Source organism: Micromys minutus, assembly GCF_963924665.1.
Source record: "Micromys minutus genome assembly, chromosome: 5".
Classification (NCBI taxonomy): Eukaryota; Metazoa; Chordata; class Mammalia; order Rodentia; family Muridae; genus Micromys; species Micromys minutus.
The window spans coordinates 65095546-65114823 of record NC_137974.1 but is presented as its reverse complement, the minus strand read 5'-3'; the positions used below and the strand labels follow the sequence as shown (position 1 = coordinate 65114823).

General features: G+C 37.4%; 1 protein-coding gene across 1 annotated transcript in view; it reads left to right on the top strand.

The window, feature by feature from the left end:
* The window catches only part of PKHD1 (PKHD1 ciliary IPT domain containing fibrocystin/polyductin), a gene marked incomplete at both ends in the record, with an annotated part of 432805 nt that overhangs the window by 201917 nt on the left and 211610 nt on the right, over positions 1 to 19278 (top strand). The window contains 2 exons of the mRNA XM_080917462.1: positions 7684 to 7816; positions 10854 to 11100. Of these exons, the coding sequence (XP_080773588.1) occupies positions 7684 to 7816; positions 10854 to 11100 (380 nt within the window). The remainder of the gene's footprint in view (positions 1 to 7683; positions 7817 to 10853; positions 11101 to 19278) is intronic.

Below are 19278 nucleotides of genomic sequence, written 5' to 3'. Positions count from 1 at the left end.
TCATGTATACTGGACTCCTGATGACTTTGTACATAATTATAATAGAAATTTATAGTAGATGATAATAAAAGGAGAGCATCTTATTTATTATAGCAATGATACTAATCATATAATTCAAGTACTTTGGGTTGCAGTATTGAATCCATATAAATCATAAGTTAGTAAAAATATGTAAATTCATTATTATACCCAAGAATTTAAATTGACTGCCATGGCTCACACCTAGAATCCTAGGAATAGAGAGGTTCAGAGAGAAGATTTGACACAAAGTTGGGGTATGAAATGAAATTATTTCCAAATCAGAAGCAAACAAATAATATTCCACCTTACTGGTTTAGTTTCATTTTAAAGTTTAAATTTCTCAAAGATTGTTAACAGTACATAGCTGTATTGTCCTGTCTATCTTCTATGATGTTCCAAGCTTTGTTATCAGATTTAGTCATTATTACCTCATCTAGCCTGTCACCCCAAAGAAGGTAAATCAGGCTATTTAGATTTGTATTGTTTGTTATTTTGTGATGATATTTGTTTTTGGTGAATTTTCTGATTGCCTATGGAAAATTTAAGAAAAGGTGGTGGTTTTGCATTTCTTGGTAGGTAGTGCTTCTGAGTTCCAGCTAGGTGTGGACATGGGGTAGGGTGAGTCTCAGAAAGAATATGTTTCTAGGTATGGAAAGCCTATGGAAAGAAATAAGAATAGGTTAGAAGGTCACAGACAGGGTTGAGAGGACCCACAGGAAGGAGAAAAGCTGTGTCTGCCTTGAGGAACTGTAAACTCCCCAGGATGTTGAAGGAAATGGGGATAATGGGTGCCTGCAGATGGTTTGGCACAGGGCTAGCCATGTAACCAGGAATTGAAAATAGAACACAAGAAGAAGAGTGATTGCCTACCTCCTTTCTTATCTAGCTTTCCCTGTGAGTTTCCAGGGAAAGAGTGCTTCTAGTGTTGGTGGCTGAGGCAAAGAAATATGTGTGATAAGATTTCAGATGTGCCTGCATAGCCCTTCAATCAATATGGGGTTTTATATTATAAATCTCAGACTACAGATGATTTCATCTGCCTTGCACACTCCAGGGAACCTTTTGAGTTCTTTTGCATTGCCATGGCCATGACACAAACAACTTAGGGAGTAAAGATATATTTTGGCTCACAGTTTCATGCATTTTTGTCCTTCATGGTGGGGAATAAACAGTGGCTGGAAATTATGACAGATGCGTCTTCTATCACAGTAGATAAAGAAGTGTGTGGTAGAAACCAGGGGGTGTGTACACATTCAGAGTTCTTCCTCTAATGACCTACTTCTGCCAAGCTGGTCTCCTTCATCTCCTCAAGGTTCCATAGCTTGTGAAAATGCTTCCACTCACTATATATATATATATATATATATAACCAATATCAGAGTGCAAGCCCATGAAGAACACTTCATATTCAAGACATGACGCATCCAAGTGTAAATAAAATGTACTTCCCTGGTTAGCAGCACCATTTTCCCTTGAGGAAGTTCCCAAGCATCCCTGTCCCCTTAGACTTCAGACCTTTAGTAACTTCACATCTTCTTATTTCTGAATCACACAATTTTAACAATAACGTTTCTATTACTCACTTTCCTTGTGACTATGGCTAACATCTGAATGGATCTATTTTGGCTAACAGTCGGAAGGTATGATTATCATCATGAGAAGTCAGAGAAGCAGGAGAAGGAGACAGTTGCTCACATGACATGTGAAGTCAGGAAGCAGGGCCAAAGATGAATGCCTGTGCTCAGCTTGGTTTCTCATTTTCCCCAAGTCTGGGACTCTATCCCCTATTCAGGGTAGAGCTTTCCAGCCCAGGTAACCTAATCCAACTAATCCCTACGAATCATTCTCAGAGCCATGTCTCCTAGGTGATTGTAGATCCTTCAGCCTGACAATGCACTGTTAACAATCTGGTGATTGGCTTGCAGAATTCTTGGGAGAATATTCATTTCTGTTTTTCTTGAATTATTTAGAAGGGGCTCATGTGATGGTTGACTTTTGTACTTGCATTAGAGATCCACAGATATAACACAAATTAAAGATTTTAAACAGTTTTTAAATTATTTTCGTACTGAGTTACATTTTCCTTTATGTAGTATTCAATTTTTAAAATTAATTCTCTTTTGAACCATCTTTTTATTCTGCAGTTTTTCCTTTCCCATAAGAGTTCTGTTAACTTAGAATATGACTTGTCTCTCCAGACTTCAGTGTTTCCAGAGGGGATGCTGCCAGGTCAATGGACCCGAAGTCCTGCAATGACCTTTAAAACATATACTAACACAAGATGCCCACTAAGCTGAGTAACTGTCTCAGCAAATTAATGTTTTATTCTCTTAATTGATGTTAACTAGACATAGTAATTAGTGGAAGACTGACATAAGTTAAGATGTAAATTATGACCAAAGGATACTTACCATGAGACAATAAAAAAATAATCACACCCTGGAGGTTATTTACTAGAATTACAGTCTAGCTGGCAGCCTTTGAGACTTTTTAACAAATGCAGCCCAAGAGCTTACTGATAAAAATCTCCTGAGCAGGTTTGTTCTAGAGAATTCTAGCTAATGGTCAGTCACCCAAATAATAAATCTATTCAATTTTATATTTAACTGCTACTTAGATGATGATACTGTTCAGACTGAAGTAACAAGTAAAATCAAATGGAGAGATCTGCTGACTTTAGAAATGCTAGCTCCACATTCATGCTGAGAGATAGGGCCGGCTTGTAATTCTCCACTCTCATGGTCAAGTTCTATTCATTACATATGGAAAGAAGCTTCTGTCAGAATCATGTATTAACCAGTGTGCTATTTTCTGTGAAGAATTTTCTATGAAGAACTTGTCCTAAGGGAGTGTTTTATAAAAATAGTTTGGTTAATGTCACTTAGGCTATGCTGTTATGGTTAAAAAAAAAGGAAACCCTTTGGATCTGTAATCTAAAATAAGTCTAAAGATGGAATATGTACTAAGAAGATTGCAGTTGATCAAATTGGGCCATATTAGCATATTACCTGTTACATGGGTAAATTTTATCTATGTAAAGGCCATATTACCTGCTACTTGGATAAATTTTAGCTGACCTTTTTCAAATGAATGAATGAATGGATGAATAAATAAATAAATAAATAAATAAATAAATAAATAAATAAATAATGTATGTGGGATGACAGATATGTTAATTTTCTTCATTATAATAATTATTTTACTGTCTATATGGGCACTGTGATCTTGTAATTTTTAATTATACACAATAAAACTAATGTGCAAAAACAGAATTGGAAATTATGAGAAATCATTTGATTGACACAACCAGAAAAATGATAATCTTCAATTAATAAAATATTAACGTTCATTCCTTTTTTTTTTTAATTTGGCCTTCTCAGTTACATTTAATTGATGGTATATAATTATTGTAAGGCAGTCATAACCTCAAACAGATACTAGCTTGTGTTGTTCAGTTAGTAGAATAGAATTAAGTGTATTTGTGTTTGTGTATGTACTGTTATCCACTGTATTTCCTATGTGTTCAAATGCATAGAATACTTTTAATATTCAGGAAGAAAGGTCTGGGTACCAGAATGACATTGTAGTTTGGTTAGGCAGCGTCTCATGCTTGCTGCTCAGCATCTCATTTAATCATCACCACCTTTCATGTTTAGAAACATCCTGGTCTGGATTTAAAACATTATGGTCTCCCTTGACTTCTGAGCATCTGCAGGATGACTGTCTTTTGGTTGCGATTGGGAATAATTTGGTATTTGTTTAAAGCAGCCAGCCATTTTTACACATGTGAAAGTGGCATCATGGCTATATTATGTGCTATACATGCTCATGTGTATAGCTGTAGTCCAATATGAGAAAATATATACCACACAATTTAGCAGAAAAGAAGTAGAAGATAAGAATGATATGGAAAAGTGTAAATTGTTGAATCTGGATCTTTGCTAAGCAGAAAATTCTCTATATTTTCAACTTCTTCTTTTATTTAAAAATGTTTGTAATAGAAAAGTGAGTTAAACTACCTAGCATCTGCTGGTGGGCCTGCTTCATTCTTGCACCATTCTTCCAAAGGGTTATTTCTCATTTTCGTTGGGGATTTGTCTACCACAGTTTAGACCTTTCATCTTTTCCGTGTCTCTAAATTCTGTTTCAAGGCCCCTCTTTTTTTCAATATGTTTGCTCCCGCTGGGAGAAATCCCATTTTCTCTCGTGGTTTCAATTACCATCCATGCTGATATCCCCCACGAATTTGCATTTTCTATTGCCTAATTCTCTGCCTTCAGTTTTAATCATTAGTTTTGTTTTCTCTCCCCCCCTTTTTCACGTGATTCATATTGTCCTCCTGTGTTGCATCTTTTCAAAGATATTTTCCTCATTTCTCACGGACTCATTATACTTTGACAGCCTAGCTATTGGGATTAAATTTTTAACATGCCTCCTGGTTGTGATGGTGTTGTAATTATATTAACGATGTTAAGCCATACCTCAGCAATTTCAGACTTCAAGTTTGAAACTTCTTCCTTTTTATTCCTTTCTTAGTGCTCAATGTCTTCATGCATGCATACAATGTTTTTGATCTACTCCTCTTCTTCATTCTTACATTCTAACTCCCCCTTTATTTACTACACTATTCCCTCCTAATTTCCTGTAATCTTTTTTTTTTTAAGCCATTGAGGTCACTTAGTGTTACTTATATGTACGAAGACATAGGACCATCTACTGGAACATAGGTAGTTGTTCAGGGATCACCCTTGAAGTAAACCATCTCCTCACCTCCCAGCAGCCTCCAAAGGCCAGAAGCTTTTCAACATGGGATTTCAGCTCTGTTTATCTTCTTTCTTTACTCATCCTCGGCTACTTTCACTTTCTATGAGCCCTACCTTTGAAAGTAAATGTTATATGGAAATATTTGCAGAGAAAAGCATACAATATGTCTTGTAAGCACATTTTTAATTAAAATAGAATTACATCACTTTGCCCCTTTCCTTTTCTTTTTTCAACCCCTCCCATACTCCATCCAAATCTCAAATTAACAGTCCTTTTACTCTGAACTTATGCTTGAAGAAGGAAAATTTTATGACTATAGCAAATACTTTCTCATGATCAAATTCTGTTTATTGACTTCACAACAAGAATTGTTGGTATTGGACAGTTTCTAACTATTTCCCCCTTCACTTTTCTCATTAAAAATATCTGTGTAGTCTCTTGGAACTTTAAAACTTATACTCAGAGCTCATGTAATTCAACTCACCCATTCTGTGTGTGTGGGGAGGGTGGAGAATTCAGGTTTAAAGCACATTTTCATAGAGCCATTTGCGGAGATGGGAGTGCTCTGCAGGAGTTGTTCTTCCTGATTCAGAGCTCCAGGAAGTACCAGCATGTCTGCTTCCCTGTACTCTGCAGCAGTCTTGAACCTGGTAACAGATTATTTACTTCCACTGTCCATTAAGACATTTTCCCCAGCAGATCATTATCCTTTATAAATTAATCGTTAAGTTAAGGTACAACGTAGGGTTTCATCATAACATCCCTGTGGATGTTTCAGTCTGCTTGCTGTTTACTCATCCTTCTCCCCTCCTGTCTCCAGAATCGTCCATCCTCTTTTTTTTTTTAATTGAACAACTTTATTTTAAAAAACGAAGATCAATGTACAGATTTTAAAAACATTTTTCGCATAACAGTATATGAATAAATTTTTGTCAGTACTTGATTTTTTTTAAAGATTTGATAGTATGCCTTAAAATCTTACTAGTTACAATGAGCATGAAGTACATGTAAAACAAGATGTAACCTGGAAATAGTCAAAGTTTTCTTGGTGTGTAAAGATTAAGCATTGTTTTTGGCCTTTGTTTTTCTTAAACTTCATATAGTCTGTGAGTTTTTTCTGGGGTTGTTCAGAGCTTTCTGGGGTTAGTATCCCATTATCAGTGACTGAACATTATGTCTGTTCTTTTGTGACTGGGTTATCTCACTCAGGATGATATTCTCTAGATTCATCCATTATATTTAGAATTTCATAAGGTCATTGTTTCTGATAGCTGAGTAGTACTCCATTGTGTAAATATACCAAAATTTTTGTATCTATTCATCTACTGAAGGACATCTGGGTTCTTTCCTCTTTAGCTACCAAGCCCCACTTTTCTTTCTGCTTTTACCTCACTTGTGTTGCCATTGTCCTGTCTTTCCATTTTCTCACGTCTTTAAGGTTCCTTCTTCCTAGGTCCTGAATGCAACTTTACAGTGTGTTCAGTTGCCAGCTTGCTATTTCTGTATTATCCATGTACTTCTGGGGGCAGGCTGTGTGATATATCTAGGAACCAGTGGACAGACACTTCTGTCTGAAGAACCATTGCTTGCTTCCTCACCTCTTTGTGTCTTTGTGGTGGTTTTGATTCTTTCTTAATGTAGAGTCTTATTAATGATGGATATTTTCATTTTCCTTTGATTTTTAACCCAACTATATATATATACCCCGAGTACTTATTTTTGTTGTTTGTCTTGGTTGCTGCATTTCTTATTATATGTTTTGAATAAAACTTCAATGGTCTTCAATTGTGTCATTTTTATTGACAGAACAATTCAGAGCCAGCAGCTTAGTTGAATGGCCATGGAAAAAGTGTAGAAAGCGTTGTTTCATTTTGGACATTTTAAAAAGATTCATTTTCTCTGTTATCTTTAGAGAAACTTGCCTTTTAGATTTGCTCTTCTGCATTTCAACGCATGTGTAAATTTGCCTCACCACAACCATCATAATCAATATACAGAAGAATTGTCTCAAGCACTGCACCCTCAGACTTAATTTTTCTAACTACATCCTCTCCTCACTACTAACTCTGAGCATCACTAACCTACTCTCTGGAAGCCTTCTTGCTCAGTAATTACATACGTGGGGTTATATGGTATGCATCCTTCTGGTATTAGGTTTTTTCATTGCCAGATGTATTTAGGGATTTATGCAACTTGTTACATTAATTAGTGTTTTATTCCTTATTAATGAATTATATGCTACTGTGCAGATGTAAGAGTTCTTTTGTTCATTTATTTGTTGAAAACCATTTGGGCTGTTTTCTAGAACTGGTGGTAAGAAACTGTTTGGCATAACCATTTACATAATATTTTGGACGAATGTCACTTCTCATTTCTGTAATGTAATTACCCAGTAATTAAATGGCTGTGTCACATGAGACATGATGAGAAGCTGCCACAGTGGTTTCCATCACAGCGATTCCATTATGTAGTCCATGCTCAGCATGTGAACTTTAGTAGAAGGACCTGTCCCCTAGGTCCTCAATACTGTCATTTTTTTTAAATCTAAAATTCTAATATGCATATCTCTTACTTGCATTTCCCAACTTTATATGTTAAACCTCTTTAAATGTGACATCTTGTCATGGGCACATTTCACTTTAGAGATATGTCTAACTTTTTCTTTGATTGTAAGTTGTCTTTATTTTTAGTTTTGAGAGTTAATGTTTCTTTTTTTAAACATAAGGTCTTTTTTTTATACATATGAGTAGAAAATGTTCTTTTGTCTTAATAATTTCAGTATGTAGCTTGCAAAATTTTTTGTTTTAGTTATTTTTACTTGTGCATTCTGACTATATTTCAAAGTGGTTTTACTTTGTTTTTGTTTTTGTCTTTCTTTCTGTTTTTAAAAACCCAAAGGGAAGTCTATGTATGTCAGCTGGCATCAAAACTCCCAAAAGATGGGAACTGATGATTTCTAACACAACTTTTGTTAATTTTGATCTCAACTGTGTGGCCATCAGTACCTGTTCTGGCTGTTCCCAAGGACAGGGTAAGTTTGAACAGACAGGACTGATGGTAAACAAGATCAGAACTCAGGTGAGTAAGACTAATAGTGACATAGGCTGTAAGGGTCAATATTCCCTTCAGTTGTAAGATTCTATCAATAGAACCTGTTGAAGTTTTACAAAGGAATTCAGGAAGATGGGGCATGTCTTCTGGTGTTCCCATCCTCTGTGTGCTTCAATGAGAACCACATTTTTCAATTTTCTTTCTATGGCTCTCATATGACCTCTCAGCTTCATAAAGTGGACACTTGAATAGTGTCTCTTTTTAAACTTGTACATGGAAGAAAGGCTGCTGCCTATTGGGAAGTTCATTTATACCACAAATAAATGAAATTATATGGTTAATGGACACATGGATATAAACTGACTTGTTCACTCCTCTGCTGAAAGATTCAGAGCCTGGGTTCTCAATGCTTCCAACAACTTAGGCTGTACCATGTCTGAAAAGAAAACAAGAGCAGTTCTTGATGACTTGTTAACTGAAATACAAGGTAGTGAGAAATAACCCCTTGGAGCACTCATGGGCCAAGGTGAAAAGAGGCAGAGAACTATTTAGTTGATCTGATCATTGTAAACAGCCAAACCCAGTAATCCAAGTAAATATGCTCTTGTGGTTTGAATCACCAATTTAGATAATTGTTTGTTTTTTTTAATTAAATGAATAATCAGCAAGTTTCTACTTTAGTATTTTATCCCTAGGTAGGCAGAACCAAAGATTGGGGAATTTGAGTCTAAGATTCTGAAACAGTCATATGAATATTAAAACACCCTATAGCAAATCCTTCAGTTTATAGTTCTCCAGGTCTATGATGATTTCATACCATTCATCAGGTACTGGAAAAAAATTCCCCTTCATTGGATAGTGTTGAGTAAATGAGCTTTTCATTTATTTAAAAATGTCTTTTATGGGCTTTACAGAAGGAACTAGAGGTTATAACAGAAAAAAAAAAAAAAAAAAAAAAAAACCCACACACAGTTCTTCAAAAACAAGTATCTGAAAATATAATTTCAGAAGAGTGATGAGGGCAGTCTTGGTGAAGTGACCACAATCAGTGAAGGACTGGGGATAGCTTTGGAGGGTCCAGGGACAGCTTTGGAGGGACCACCAATGAGTGTACTTTGGAGGTGTGATTCTCCTACAGAGCTTCAAAGGGTAAAGGAAAACTACAACAGAAAAGAAGGACAACGAGGTGCTACAAGTAGCATCAGCAAAATCTTAGAGATTTTATGTCACGTTTTTCTTGAGAAACGAAACACATGTCCAGCACAAGGTCATTAAAGAGGCAGGGATACCATGGTATTGGCAAATTTTATACATTTAAAATTATACCTTACACATTTTTCACACATGGCTTGTTTCATTGAAAGTAACCCAATGGTAAGCAAAGTGAAAAATGCTATATCTTTATGGATCTTGTTCTTAGTTTTTTGTCTTGATTTTCTGCATTTTAAAATGTACTTAACAATGGGATAGCAATGTATGTATTGTATATCAAATGCTGTGTGCTTTCTCCTTCAGTGATACGGAGAACGTGGGTCAAAATATTTTCCTAGATACAACCATCTAGGCTGGCAGTGGTGAGAATGTGCCACGAAGTGTGGCCTAAAGCTAACTGATATTTATAAAGTGTGCTCTGAATACTACTTACTCTGATGCTTAATAGAATGTTGGTTTAGAAAGTGATTGAAGTGTCAGCCTCACAGTCTGAGGTATCACCGAGGAGGTCAGGCTTTCAACACAGGAATGAAAGCCGGAAGAATAAGATACCTCAGAAAATTGGACATAATACTACCTGAAGACCCAGCTATTCCACTTCTGGGCATATACCCCAGAGACACCTTAGTACACAACAAAGATATATGCACCACAATGTTCATAGCAGCTCTATTTATAATAGCCAGAAGCTGGAAAGAACCCAGATGTCCTTCAGAAGACGAATGGATACAAAAATTGTGGTACATTTACACAATGGAATACTACTCAGCCACCAGAAACAATGACTTAACCAAATTCTTAAGAAAATAGCTGCATCTAGAGAATATCATCCTGAGTGAGATAACCCAGTCACAAAAGAACAGACATAATATGCAGTCACTGATAGTGAGATGCTAACCCCAAAGGCTCGCACTGCCCCAGAAACAACTCACAGACTGTATGAAGTCCAAGAAATAAAGAAAACAAAACGAAACAAAAAAAAATCTTTACACAACAAAAAAACTTTGACTATTTCCATGTTACATTTGTTTTACATGTACTTTATGCTCATTGTAACTATTAAGTTTTCAATGCATACTATCAAACCTTTAAAAAAATCAAGTACTGTCTAAAAATATATTCATATAATTTTATGTAAAAATTATTTTAAAATCTGAAAAAAAGTACTGACAAAAATGTATTGTATAATTTTATGCAAAAATGCTTAAAATCTGTACATTTATCTTTGTTTTGTAAAATAAAGTTGTTAAAAAAAGAGACTAGATGGTAACACTTTCTATGTTTAGGGAACTAATACGTCCTCTTTCTGTTTAGCACAAGAATGCCCCCCCCCCACATGGCATGCTTAGTATTTGAGGCAACTGTTATATTATGTATAAGACTTTCTATTTATTGTAGAAAAATCAATGGCCTCCCTTGGTCATACTCTCTAGTTGTCAGTAGCATCAGCAAGGTGACAATTGTGACAACCTATATTGACTCAAAACAATGTCAAATGTCTCTTGTAGAATAAAACCAAAACAACCCCTGGTTAAAAAAAAAAAAAAAAAAAAAAAAAAAAAAAAAAAAAAACACTACACTGCAGAATAAACTGAACTGAGCCTGCTATTCTTGGCTCTCAGTATCCCTACTGCATATATCCCAGCATAAGCGAATACCTGTGTTCCCTTTTCCTGAGTGGATAGATGGATGACCTATAAAATGATGTAATGTTCTAAAGCACTGAGCAGAATCTTGTGATTTGTAGTTGCCTTTTGTTAAAACAGACTCATGTCATGTGTAACGGTCTGTCTTCTAATTTGTAGGTGGATTTACTGTCAAGACCAGGCAATTGAAGTTTGTGAACTCTTCAAATTTAGTAGCATTTCCATTTCCTCATGCGGCAGTTTTGGAAGACTTAGACGGGTCCCTGTCTGGGAAAAATGGATCTCATGTTCTTGCTTCTATGGAAACCCTATCAGACACGTGTTTGGCCAATGCAAGCTTCAGCCAGATTGTCTCTGGCAGCATCTGTGGGGAAGCTGTTCTCTTCCATCGTATGTCTATTGGCTTGTAAGTAGAATTAACTATATTTCCTAGCTTAGCCATGGGCATGAGCAGGCCATTCAGGCAGGCCCAAGCCTGTAGAAACAAACTTTCTTTCTGATAAGTTGAAATGTCTATTTCTTTAAAAGGGAAGTGGGACTAGGGTGGACCACGGCGAGCTCAGAAACTTACAACGGTTTTAGGCTGGCTCAAATGACAGCTGTCAGTATCTTTGGCTCAGATGTCATAGCCCATGACCCCTTATTGATATTTTGTGTTAACAGCTTCTTCTTTAAGAGACTCTCAGCCAACAAAATATTTGAAATTTATTCAAATGAAAAGTATCATTTAAAAAAAATCCAATAATGCCGTCCTCATCTGTACACATGTGCTTTCCCCAAGCTCTTTAAGCATCCTGTGTGCTGTAGGGCGGCCATTGCCGATGCCTTCGCTTGCGTGCCAGGTTGCCTGACTCTAGCTCATTTTCCTTGTTAATTTCATGAACTATTGGATTCGTAGAATACCTTTCCTATTAATATTGGAGCAAGCACTCCTTGGTTGTGTTGCTCAAGCTTCCATTAAATCAGCAGCTGGGCTGTTTATAATGCATAATAGGATTGCTTCTGCCCTCTTTAATTTCCAGGTAATGATTGCCAAGTGTCTGGGGCTCTCTCCTTTACCTATTTCAAATGCATTGTATATATTTAGCCACACTTATTTTCTCCCTTTAAGTGTCCTGACTCCATGAATATTAAGCCAAGTAATTCCTTCAGACCACATTGGCAACTTGTTTGAGCCAGTAAACTCTAGAGGTAGGGGGTGGGGGGGAGGCAAACAGAGGCCAGGTTTGAATGAGCTGCATGCTAAGTGCACCGAGACCTGCATCTTCTCTACTTAAAAACTGAGTTACCTTTGAGTAGTGCACATCGTTTCTCTGCTCATTCTCATTATGTTCTCTACTGTTAAAGGGCCCGAAACCCACTGAGTCATGTAAGAGGGAGAGTTTTTCATTTCTGATTTTGCTTGTGCAGAGGGTAACTTTTGTCTTCATTCTCAGGAACATGGCCCGACTTTCATTACCATGTTGTGTTTTTAACAAAAAAAAAAAAAAAAAAAAAAAAAAAAAACTGCTTTCAGGCAGGTTTGCAGAATCTATGAAAGTTAGTGCTTTCTTCCTAATACGACTTTTCTCCCTACTTGATGACAATAAGAGATTTGTACAGTTAAGGGGAGCATCATTTGTCTTAATGATATTTATCCACGGGCATTGTCAAACTCCTTTTAAATGGTTTGCTTTAAGGCTTGCTTAGGTGGTCTCTTGTGTGTGGGGTGCATGTGTGTGTGTGTGTGGGGGGGGCAGCACTCTGGCAGTGAAAGCTCGGCTGAATGTCAGCCTTGTCCCATTATCTATTCTTGGAGATCTCCCAGGCTGTGTAGCCGTTTGCTGCAGAAACAGGCCATGATCTTCCCAGTCTGGTTCTGATGAGGTAGATAAGAGTCCTAAAATTATTTTCTAAATTGACCCCAAAGGCTCCTACTAGGGTGATATAGCTGCCCTGCTATATTTTAATGCACCTCCATTAAATATATAATATATTTTTATATATTATTTTAAAATATAAAACCCCATGTCCTAGAAACCTCTTTACTATCACAAGATCCAAGATACCTTGTCAACCCACAGATCTACACTCAAATGCTCAGCTGTCAGAAAAGTCATATTAGTCTTCAGAAAGCTTTCTGCATGATCCTGGAAATGAGTTAGCCTTTGTGCCCTAACCAGAAGAGGGCTGTTGGTCTGTGTGAGCTGTGAGGCCCAGCAGGTCAAGGCAGTATATGGGTTTGCACACAGTAGCAGCAGGAAACTTGAAATGCAGACTTTTCGCATGGACCTCAGACATCCCGAATGTGAGAGCCCAGATGATACAAAGGAACCTTTGGGCAGCCCTGCTCCCAGGACCTTCTAATTATACACTCTGTTCCTACACCTCCCTCTTGTGCTCAGTGGCTTGATCTTTGTCCCAGAGCATTATAACCTCATTAGGAACATGTCAGTGCTAATGAGCAATTTGAATTCAGCTTAGATACAAACTTTGTTGTGTTTCTTGGAGAAAGGATTAATTTGTTGTTCTATTTACCCCCGGGGCAAGTGCTGCTGTCTCTGCTTTCAACTGTTACCCCCTTCTCTCAGCAAGCAGTCCCCAGAGGGCAGGGAGTGAGGCTCTGTATATCTGAACAAACAAAGCCTCTCCTCTCCTCTTCCCCATTTGCTAAAACCCAGTACTTGGCTGTGTGATTTCTTTTCTGTTAGGCCCTATCTCTAACTCCCTTTCACTATACATAAGTTCTTTGTTTAACGTCAGTGGCCTTAGGATTCTCTCAGATGTCTTATTTGTACCTGACCCGAGCCCACAACTCTGGCAGGGGTTTCTTAGACTCTGTAACTCAACAGTAACACTTTGCTTCACAGATGCAAGTGAATTTGGTCACAATACCCACTGTCTACATAAAGAACAAATGGCTGCACCCTTGCAAGGCAGAGTCAAGTTTACTGTTTGTTAAATGACAGCATGCTTCATCTTCTTGGCTATATTGTGAAAAGTGTTTACTCCCAAACTTCTGCTTCTAAAGGCGTTCTTCCACAAAGCCCAGGATGATGATGTCACGTCAGGACCTTCTCTTAAACTCTTACGTCAGTAACGCTTCTTTCCCATGGTCCTATAGTGATAAAAGGACTCACAGAATTATGGGAGTTTTCTTTTCAAATATTTCAACCACATTCTAATTTATTCACTGTGTGTGGAGGGGCACATGCATGCAAGCCTGGGTATCTTATGGAGGTCAGAGGAGAACGTTCTACCATGTACATTCCTAAAAATGGACTTAAACCTTTTTAGGGGGCTTGGTGGGGGGCACCTTTGCCTGCTGGGGCACCTTGGCTTCTATACCCTGCTCTTTCCCTGTGTCTAGATTTATATAAATAATTTTCTCTGTTTCTATATACAATTACACGGAATACATATAATACGTCAAGTATGTGTTTGTGTGTGAATGTGTGCATCTAGATCTCTTAAATTTTTTTTTTATTAATTCTTTGAGAATTTTGTACTGTTAATTTTTTTCATCTTTACCCCTTTCTCCCAATGTTCCCATTCCCCATCTCCTTTGAGTTCAGTTCATCCTGGCTTTCTACTCCTGGGTATGGGGTCTGCTTAGAGAGTGATTGGCATATGAGGTATCATTCCGTTGAATAAACCCGACCAATAGTAATCAACTGCTAATAGCTGCTCAGCTAGAAGTGGAATTAATGCCCACTGCCCCATTTCATGATGCCATTTGTCTGTCTAGAACTTCCATGAATCTTATACATGCTGTCATAGTCTCGTGCATTCATATGCATTTGCCTTATTGTGTCTGGAAAACACTGTTTTCTTGGAGTCATCCATCACCCCATTTTCTCTGTTGCTTAAGTGTTGGGGTCTCTGGAGATCTGTGAACCTTCCTTTCCCTTTAGACACAATGTATCCCAAGCCACCTACATCATTTTTATAGAGATGACTCCCACTTTTCTCTTGTAGTTAAACTGTACTACCATACTGCTCTTCAATCTGCATCAGTTGATACATAAGTTGCTAGGCAACCATGGCTACTGAATACATGGAATGTGGCTAGTATAAATTGAGATGTGCTGCAAGGATAAAATATATGCTATATTTCTATAGATGTTATGAAAAATAATATGACATGGCTTAACAACTAGCTATTATTGGTGAGGTTGAAATGCTATGGGATATACTGAGTTACTCTATGATAAAAAATAATTCCAGTATCTTTTTGTCTTTTAAATGTGGCTAGTGTTTGTGGGTTGCTTCTATTTTACTAAGCAACTTTCAATATTCCAGTTGTGTCTTTCACATCCTTTTCAAACTCAGTGTGACTGTGGATTAATGACTTTGCTCTATAGACCTGTTCCTCCCTGGGTGTTTAGAACCCCACCAAGGCAAATGATGGTCTTAACCAAACACACATTAACATTTTTTAAACTTATAAAAAATCTTTAATCTTTTTTTATAGTTCAGTCATTATCATCCTTCTGGTCTGCCTTCCAAAAGTTTCTCATCCTATTCCATCTCCTCTGTCTCCATGAAGATGCCACCCTGAACCCCACCAGACTTTTAAACTCCCCGTGGCCTCCAGTCTCTTGATGGTTAGGTGCATCTTCTTTGACTGAATCCGGACCCGGCAGTCCTCTGCTGTACATGTGTCCGGGTCTCATATCAGCTGGTGTAGGCTGCCTGATTGGTGACTCAGTGTCTGAGAGATCTCATGGCTCCAGGTTAATTAAAAATGCTGGTCTTCCTATAGAGTCACCCTCTTCCTCAGCTTCTTCCGTGTTATCTTTTTATTTATTTTATCCTTTTAATTGATTACCAGGTTTCTTCTTTTTCCCTTTCTTTTCTTCTTATCATCCTTCCTACCTTTCTATATCTCTCTATCCACTCCCGTCATCCTTTCTTTTCTTCTCTCTCTTTCTCTCTATTTTCTTCTGTTTCTTTCTCTCTCCTCTCCTCCTCTCTTTGTTCCCTCCCTTATTTCCTGCTTCCTTCTTTATTTATCCTCCTTCTAATTAAAATTAACCATCATATAAAAGAATGGTTTATTATGAGTTTTCCATACATGTATAAACTTATACTTTATATTTATTCATCCCCATGCCCACCTCAGCTCTGATACCCTCCCACTCTGGTGCTGGTCCCCGTCTTTCCAGATAGTCAGGCTGTCTTAGTTACTTTTCTATTACTTTCTTAGACACCATGGCCAAAGTAAACTTATAAAAGAAGGAATTTGTATCTGGCCAATGGTTTCAATGGGCGAGAGTCTGTAACCATCATGGCAGGATTCATGGCTGCAGGCAAGCAGGCATGGCACTGAAGGGGCAGCTTAGCCTCATACTTAGATCCAGCATGAGGCAGGGAAATCCACCCAGGAATCAACCAGGGCTTTTGAAACTCTAAAGCCCACCCTCAGTGACACATTCTCTCCAACAGGGACATACCTCCTAATCCTGCCCAAACCATTCCACCAACTGAGGACCAAGTATTATAATATATGTTCTTATGGGGGAATTCTCATTCAAACCACCATGTGCCCCTTTGGTTTTCATATAATAAGAATATAATTACTTCTTTCTTTTCTAAATCTCACCATCCTTCCAATTAAAATTTCTATCTTTGATTCCATCCCTTTCTAGTTTTATAAAATACAGATGTACTCATCCTCCCACACATGAATATATGCAAACACACACACACACACACACACACACACACACACAGAGAGAGAGAGAGAGAGAGAGAGAGAGAGAGAGAGAGAGAGAGAGAGAGAGAGAGAGAGAGAGAGATTTAAATTTAGATTCAGAATGTGAAATAATTCTGTGGGGCTGTCCTAAGCCATCTTATTTCACTTAAATGATCCCTAGTTTCATTTACTTCCTGAAAATATGATGGCTTTATTTTCTCTCATTGCTGAGTAAAATCCCATCGTATGTACTACATTTTATTTACTCATTAGTCTTTAGATAGGGATCCAGTTTGATTGAGTTTCTCCGCTAATGTGACTACTACATCCATAAACATGGGTACTCAAGTGTCTCTGGAATAAAGGTTTATAATCCATTGTGTTTATACCCAGGAGTGGTATAGTTAGACTACACACACACACACACACACACACACACACATAGTTCTGTAAGAAACTTCCATAGCTGCTATACCAATTTAACATTCCCACCAGCATTGAATACAGGTTTTCTTCCCAACACACTGTGGATATTCCTGTTTGTTGTATGGATGATAGCCATTCTGGTGATTGTAAGATGAGATCTTTGAGTGCTTTTACTTTTTTAGCCTGGTGACTGAGGATGTTGACTGCATTTTCAAATTTTTATTGGCCATTGGCATTTCTTTTCTGAGAACAGTCTTTTTTAATTATTTGGTCTACTTTCCTACTAAACTTTTTGTTTTCATTTCTCTTCCTGGTATTAAAAATTCTTTGCATGTTCTACATATCAATGCCTTGCCCTCACTATATTTAGCAAGCCCCCTGACCCATTACAGGCTGTATCTTTACTCTGATGTTTTTTCTTTTTCTTTTCCTTCCGTTTTTTTCTTCCTTTCTTTCATCTTTCCTTGATGTGAAAAGCTGTTTAATTTCATGCAATCTATTTTAACTTAATTTTTGTGCTGGACCAGACATGTGGATCTAGTTTCATTTTCCTACATGTGATGAACCAGGATGAGTAGCACCATTTGGTGAAGACTTGTAAACAGAAGTCACATGCTCATCACATTCCATTCTGATGAAGCCTTTGTCAGAGTTCAGCACTTTTTGATAATAAATACTTTAAAAAAGGCACATATTTCAACATAATTCACACGAAAGTCTTGTAGTAAACATTATTCTAAATGGTAGTGCTGAAGATAATATTTCTGAAATTATAAGTAAAATGATGTGTTTTCTTTTCTCAATATCATGGTGAAAATTTTAGAGAAATTGGACAAGAGAGAGAAAGAATGGGAATGTATACAGACAGGTATAAAATACTTAAAAAGATTTCTATTTACTAATGGCATGAGTTTCTACTTAATTGTCCCTATAGACTCTAGAAGAAAACACAGACCTGAAAATAATTTCAGTACTGAATACAAGATAACAAACTTTTTTAAACAAGTTTATTTTACAAAACAAAGATAAATGTATAGATTTTAAGCATTTTTTGCATAAAATTATACAATACATTTTTGTCAGTATTTGTTTTTTTTAAAGGTTTGATAGTGTGATAAAGATCCCACCAGTAACAATGAGCATAAAGCACATGTAAAACAAGATGCAACCTGGAAACTTTTAAAGAAAGAAGCCAAGAAAAATTGTCTCATTCCTAGGACTGTATCTAACCAAAACAGTAAAAGATCTTGACAGTGAAAACATGAAGACCCTAGAAGAGGAAAATAACTTTCATGCCTATATAGTGACAGAATTGATACTAAGTGGTGATCTTACCAAGAGTGATCTACAGAGTCAACATTATTTCAATTCAAATATATTCTCTCTATTTATTCTCTCTCAAATATTCCATTCCCACCAGTTTCTCCTCCCTTCACTCCTCCCTGCTCCTCCCCTACCTCCCATCTTCCCTAGATATACCATTCTTCCACATCATTTCAGAAAACAGCAGCCTTCCAGGGATATCAACCAAACATGACATAACAAGAGACGCAAAGTCTACACAAAAACCATCATATTGAGAAGCCTAGATCTACCATGTTTTTGTTTTTTTGTTTTTTTAGAAAAGAGCAGTCCTCCTAGGGACATCAATGGAATACCACATAACACGTTACTGTAAGACTAGACATATACCCTACAATCAAGGCTCTGGGAGGAAACCTAGTAGGAGGAAAGGCTCTCAAAGTGCAGGCAAAAAGAGTCAGAGATAGACCTGACTCCCACTATTGGAAGTCTCACAAGAGCACTAAACTATACAGCAATATTGAATACTAAGAGCTGTTACATAGACCCAAACAGGGTTTGTACTTTTCTCTTCAGTCTCTGTTGGTTCCTATAAGCCCTGGTTAGTTAATTCTGTTTGTTGTGTTCTTGTGGTGTCCTTGACCCCTGTGGCTCCTACAATTCTTCCTTTCAGTCTTTTGTAGAGTTTCTCTGGACCCACCTAGTATTTGTCTGTGGGTCTCAGCATCTGCTCTCATCAGATTTTGGGACTAGGATGACACTTTTCTGATGATGACTGGACTAGGCACTGACCTATGAGTATATCAAAATAGCATAGGGAATCATTTAGTTAACTTTTTAAAAAATGGCTAGTTGTGTTGTGTTCTATTCTGGGTCTCTGGGCTGTCCTACCTGTGCTTCTTGGTCCTCCAGTCAGTGTTGGTCACAGGCTCCCTCTCCTGGCATGGGTCTTAAGTTGGACCAGTCATGGATTGGCCACTCTTAAAAGTTCTGTATCATCACTACTCCAGAAAACCTTGCCCGTGGGTAGAAGGTTTTGTGGCTGGGTTGTTTGATGTCCCAGTCTCACTATCAGGAACCTTGCCTGGTTATAGAAGATGTCCAGTTCAGGATCTGCATCCTTCTTTACAAGGAGCTTTCATTAGGGTCACTCTCCTAGATTCCAGGTAATTTCCATTG